General features: G+C 58.5%; 2 protein-coding genes across 2 annotated transcripts in view; one reads left to right on the top strand and one right to left on the bottom strand.

Moving 5' to 3' along the window:
* The first annotated feature begins 541 nt into the window (after positions 1–541).
* GNG3 (G protein subunit gamma 3) lies at positions 542–1,185 on the top strand. The gene is made up of 2 exons (XM_027858822.1): positions 542–672; positions 1,030–1,185. Exons 1-2 carry the CDS (start codon positions 574–576, stop codon positions 1,156–1,158), a joined length of 228 nt encoding a protein of 75 aa, XP_027714623.1. The 5' UTR covers positions 542–573; the 3' UTR covers positions 1,159–1,185.
* Positions 1,186–4,170: 2,985 nt separating this feature from the next.
* HNRNPUL2 (heterogeneous nuclear ribonucleoprotein U like 2) overlaps positions 4,171–5,892 on the bottom strand; it is a 7,829-nt gene continuing 6,107 nt past the window's right edge. Inside the window, exons 12-14 of the mRNA XM_027858855.1 lie at positions 5,043–5,113; positions 4,735–4,842; positions 4,171–4,643 (exon numbers count right to left, since the gene is read on the bottom strand). Of these exons, the coding sequence (XP_027714656.1) occupies positions 4,572–4,643; positions 4,735–4,842; positions 5,043–5,113 (251 nt within the window). The 3' untranslated portion in view covers positions 4,171–4,571. The remainder of the gene's footprint in view (positions 4,644–4,734; positions 4,843–5,042; positions 5,114–5,892) is intronic.

Genomic DNA, 5,892 nt, shown 5'->3' with positions numbered 1-5,892 from the left:
AAATTGATTCTTTCAGGAAATCCTGGTTTAAATGACCCATAAATCATTTCCTGAATGTGAACAGGTCTGGAAAAAGGTAGATGTGGGAAGCCAGTGAATTCATACCCTTCTTGTTCCCTCCTCACAACAATTCTCATCACCGAGGACAGAGGGGTGGAAAGGCTGGAGAAGGATGGGGATTATCTAGCAATCTTTCTTAACCACCCTGGTCCTACCCTAACTCCAAGCTCCCCACTGATAGAAAGAGGCTCAGAAAGGAATCAAAGATCGGGACAAATGTCCTCAACTCCCTCAACGGTGGTCTTTTAAACAGAAGCTATGACTGCTTGTCCAAAAGTTGCAGGGGTGATTGATTCCTGGTCAGGTCTGGCTTGCACTAGATGCCTTTGAGGTCTTTTTTAGGTCAGAGACCCTGTGATTTTGCTAGAAACGGCTGAGGGTAACCGCATGACCGTGCGGGTGCCGTTCATGCTGGGCTTTGCGGCTTCCTTACTGCAATGAGAGCATGGTTCTCCACCGCCCCCACCCCGCACCTGTCACGTTCTGAGCTTTCCTGCTCTCCTCAGAGCCACGATGAAAGGAGAGACCCCCGTAAACAGCACCATGAGCATTGGGCAAGCCCGAAAGCTGGTGGAGCAGCTCAAGATAGAAGCCAGCATGTGCCGGATAAAGGTGGGTGGGACCCTCCGCCTCCCTCCGTAGCCTGGCCCAGCCGGGGAGTCTCTGGCGGAATAGGGGATAGAGGCCCCTCTCTCAATAATCCTTTCTTCACCTGAGGGAGAGCTGCCTTCCAGGCTCATACTGGGTAGGCGGCGTCGTCTTGGACTCTTTAGGGTGGAGGGAAAGCTATGCCCAGAAACCTGCGGAAGGGGTTGGTTGGCAAGAGAATTTGGCATTCAGGGCCCCGTGGGACCAGCAGGAGCGGACCCCAGGGATTTCGTTTTGTGGGTTTCTCTTGGGAGCAGAGGGGGCTTTCGTCCCCTCGGGACTCCTGGCTCCCAGTCCTACCCCTCTCCTGCTGGTGCCCAGGTATCCAAGGCAGCTGCTGACCTGATGACATACTGTGATGCTCACGCCTGTGAGGACCCCCTCATCACCCCTGTGCCCACCTCGGAGAACCCGTTCCGGGAGAAGAAATTCTTCTGTGCACTCCTCTGAGCGCCTGCCCCACACCCCCGCCCCGGACCCACCCAGCGGTCCCTCAAGCGGCCCCCATTCCAAACTCTAGCCGGTCTCCCGAGAGTATCAGAAGCACAAGGCAGCCCTAAGCCTCTCCTCCCACCCTGGACAGCTCCAAGGAGGGCCGAGGCCGAGGGGACTCGCGAGGGTCGCCTCTCGGCCCCGGCCTGGCCGGCTGACCGTGGCACCGCCCTCCCCGGAGGGGGCGCCGACGATGGAGGGGGGAGGGGGCCGAGCCTAGCGGGGGGGGGTTGTGGGGAGCAGGAATAAAAGCACTCGCTCTCGGAGGGAGCTCTGGCGTCGCCCTTATTCAACCCAGCTCGACGAGCGCCGACCCACCGGCGCCCAACCCGCGGTGGGAGGGCGGGGGGCCCCCGGAGCCCCCGCGGAGGAGGCGGGGCGGGGAAGCGTGGGGGCGGGGGAGGGAACTGGGAGACGGAGGGGGAGGGGCTCCCGGGAGGGGCGGGCGCGGCCTCCAACATGGCCGCCCCCATAGCGCTCCTTCTCCGAAGATGGGCGCCGCCACGCACCGCCGCGACATGGCCCCGGTCGGGCGTTCGGGGCGCGTCCCCGGACGACTCCATTCTTAAAATGGCGGCGCCCAGTCTAGTTCCCTTTGTCCCCGACGGGGTCCCATCCGCGTCCGTGCTCAAAATGGCGGCCCTCCGCCCCCACCCCCGGGGACTGCGGCACGGGATTGTGGGCGGGGCCTCCCGCTGGAGCGGCCCCACCCCCACCCCGACTCCGCCCCTCCTGCGGGAGCAGACTGCGGCGAGGGCTGCGCGTGCGCATTGCGCAAGCAGCCCGCGTATCCAGGACCCCCCAATTTCCACGCCTTACAGATGGTGAAGCTGAGGCCCGGAGAAGGGATGGAGCATCTCCAAAGGGGCCGCATCGTATTCCAAAGGAAACACGAGCCCTGAACAGGGAACACTGAGGGCGGGGCCCCTGACTGTCAGCTGTTGCCGGCCGGAGTCGAGGGTTGGGGTCTTCGCCCGGGTGCCAGGTGCTCCGCCTGCCCGGTGCTCCGCCTGCCCCCTCCCGAAAGAGGCCCGCGCCAGGCACCCGAAAGCCTCTGCCTGGAGCCCCCCAAAACCGCCCCTGCCCCCCCCCGGGCTGAGGCGCTCACTGGGAGGGGTCACCCGGGTACGGCCCAAACGAGGGGCAGGAGCAGGTGCCCACGGCCCCCCAAGGGCCGGCTGGGCAGAGTCCAGAGGTGGGTGGAGGTGGGAGACTGGGGAGAAAGCCCCTGGAGACCTAGGCAGGGCAGCCCTGGCGGAGCTGGGGAACTCGCTCCAAACAGTGATTTTTTCTGAACCTGAAAGGTGGCTGCCTACAGATTGGTCAAAACATTGTAAAGAATGGGAGAAAAGTGAACAGCTGCAGACAATGACACAATTGCATTTTTTTCCTCTTTTACTGGCCACATCCAATAACATTTTACAGGTTTTGTAAAAGTATTCACAGGCTTTTTTTAATTTTTCTTACAAGCTTTTCCATCTACAACTAAGACATTCAGAAAAAAACACAGAACAAGTGTTCTAGGAAGAACAAGGCCAGAGATGCCTTTTGATACCATTATCCGTGGTTTTTGTTCCCCTTAAAACTAAAATTTTGTTTTAAACCAGAGACACTGACTTTTGACAAAGGATCTCTTGGTCTGTATTGACCAGGGTGTGGCAGTTACATTGCTCTCTCTCCAGAAAACCTAGCTTCCTTACAAACAGCCTTTCTACAGCACCCACCTCCTGGCTTTCCCCCTTTGTATCCTCTCAGTGCGCTTGGAGCCCCTTACCAGCCCCTCAGTCCAGATTACTTCCCACAGTGCTGGGACAGCTCCAGACTTTTCACAAAGGACAGCAGTTAATGACTAAGGAAATGCAACGTGGGTTTGCCTGCCCAAGAGCCTGGCTTGCCCTGGGCTGTAATGTTTGCCTCCACCAACATCACCAACCCTTTCAGGGCAACATTAGGGGCCTGGATGCCCCATCTGCTCCTGACTCATGCCAGTTGGGGGGCCCCCGGTGTCTGTCAAGGACAAATAGAGCTAAGAGTCAGGACTCAGCTTCATGCCAACAGGCTTAGTGTAACAGGAGGGGATAGGAAGACAAAACAATTTCAGACAGGATTTCAGATAGGCCAGCCCAGGCAGCCACTGGGGAAATGCTGAGCAGGAAGGGAACAGAACCCATATCCAGAATGCAGGAGTAGGCCCATCTTACCCACCTCCCCCAACCGCCACATGCTACCTCTCCTACAGCATGGTTTCCGCCAGCTTCATCCCACTTTGTAAAGAACCAACTGAAAAGGGGGAAATCCACACTAAGGCAAGACCACTGAAATCCCACCTGGAGGTATCTCACACATGCAGGCACTCCCCTTTGCTCCTCTTAGGAGCCCGCTTCCTGCACTGGGCCTCCTCCTATCCATCCCTCCATGCCTCTTTCCTGGCTCCACTGACTATCACAACAGGGGAGGATGACCCTTTCCACACGGTACAGAATTGCTCTTCTTGACCCTGGGAGCTTGCTGCTCACATCAGAATATCTGCCTCTGCACATACCACACTCCAACGAGCACGAGAATCCTGTTGCATTTGTTTGTGAAACCCTGAGAATGTTCCTCCTCTCCCACTACTCGAGAAGGTGGATACTGCACAGGAGTGCCTTCTGAGGGCACCCCTGGCACACCCTTGGAAGACAGAGATGGGCCCTGGCAAACCAGGTTCTCTATGCTGGCCCAGCATGCCCACTCACCAAGCTTTCAGGAAAATGCATCAACAGACAAAAAGAACCAAACACTCTGCTCCAGACCCAAGCAGACCCCTTGCCCCACTGAACCTGGGTGTCCTATGCAAGTCACCTAATGAACAGTTTCTATGCCGTGGCCACCAGCACAAAGACACCAGATGGGACCTAAGGACGTGCTGGCCTCCAGCCCACCAGACCAGACATCCCAAGAGGGAAAGGTCGGTAAAGAAAATACAAGCGGTTAGTGGTGCAAACGACTGCTGAGAGCCAATCCTTTATTTCACTGCCCCAGTCCCAGCCATCCGGACCTCTCCCCTGCCTAGCTGCCAGCCCAGCTGCCTCAGGATGTCAGAAGTCAGGCTAACACGTTGCTTGTCCCGTCCCACATGTTACAGGGAAAGGGCAGGCATCCCTAGGGCTGTATTATGCGCAAAGGTTTGTGATTACAAATGTCTAACTAGATTTGAAACGTTTTATAGAATAAGACAATATTCTTTTCAACAAACTTTTTTTAAAAAATGTACAGTTTTTCTTGGTTTGCCGCCTCCCCCTTCTTGCCCTCCCCCCAGCCCGTTTCTCATTGGTTGTGCCTCCGGGCCCGAGGCTTCTCCTTGTGGCCAGCAGGCGCCGCTGGCCAGGCCTTCACCGATACCCTTGGTAGCCATAGTAGCTCCTGTAGTATCGGTCACGGTCCTGGTAGTAATAGTTCTGCCACTGGAAGAGAGCGGGGACAGCCCCGTCAGCCAGGGCCAGGAGGCTTGCCCCGGCCCCTCTGCCCCGGCGTCGGCTCCTCCCGCCCACTCACCTCCCGGTTGTACTGCCTGTAGTAATCCCTGTAGCGGTTGTAGTCGTAGTCCCGGCTGTAGAACCGATCATAGTCTCCTCGGTATCGATCGTAGAAGTTACGGTAGCCCTGCGTGAGAAGGAGAGATGTGGCCGGGGGCTTTCAGCACCTTGGCCAGAGGCAGCTCAGGAGGAGCCAGCTGCAAGCCAACACACATACAGTGCTGACTGCGTGCCGATCGCTGCGCTAGGTGCCCCTGCCCTCAAGGAGTTCACAGTCTAGTCCACGGTCTTGCCGGGAGGGAGGAGCCGGAGGAGAGCCGCACTCACCCCTCTGCTTCCAGACTGCCCCCAGTACTGCTGCCCGTAGGCACGGCTGTCGTAGCCCCGGCGCCCGCCGGCTGGAAGAGAAATGGAGAAGAGCTCTCAGATGGCTGCCCGGGCTCCCGGGCTCTCGGCTCGGTGCCAGCCATGGGGCAGACTACCTCCTGGCCAGGCAGCTCCTCCGCTTCTACCAGCTGTGTGAGAAGGACCGAGCAACGGCGCGGCAGGCTTAGGCACGTGAGAACGCCTGCCTCCCAGAGGACACACGGACTGAGACATGAGGAGTCACAGAGGGCAGGGTGTAAAAACGGCAGCAGGCTAGCCGCCCAAGGGCAGGAATGTCCATCCCGGGTCGGCTGCTGACTAGCTTTTGTATCCTCAAGCAAACCATTTTTCTTTTTTCTTTTTCTTGGCGAGGCAATGACTTGCCCAGGGTCACACAGCTAGTGAGTATCACGTGTCTGAGGCCACATTTGAACTCAGGTCCTCCTGACTCCAGGGCTGGTGCTCTATCCACTGCGCCATCTAGCTGCCCCCAAACAAACCATTTTTCCCCAACCTTGGTTTCCTCTCTGCTCCAGCAAGAGCAGAATCACGCTTCGTGACATACAGATTAGGCACAACCCAGTGGCAGATGAAAAGCCAAGATCCCAGCACACGAGACCGGCAGGGGGAGAGCCCCTTCCCCTGAAGCCTCCCCACGCGAGGAGCCGAGGAGCAGCCACAAGAACCACCGCGCAGCAGGCGCACAGAGGGGAGGGAAGGGGAGCAGGGAGGAGTGCCGAGCCCACGGCCAGCAAGCCCGGGGGGGGGGGGGGGGGGGGGGGGGGGGGGGGGGGGGGGGGGGGGGGCGGGG

The sequence above is a fragment of the Vombatus ursinus genome, unplaced genomic scaffold, assembly GCF_900497805.2.
Source record: "Vombatus ursinus unplaced genomic scaffold, bare-nosed wombat genome assembly UNPS02013931.1, whole genome shotgun sequence".
In the NCBI taxonomy this organism is placed as follows: Eukaryota; Metazoa; Chordata; class Mammalia; order Diprotodontia; family Vombatidae; genus Vombatus; species Vombatus ursinus.
This window is presented reverse-complemented; position numbering and strand designations above follow the sequence as displayed.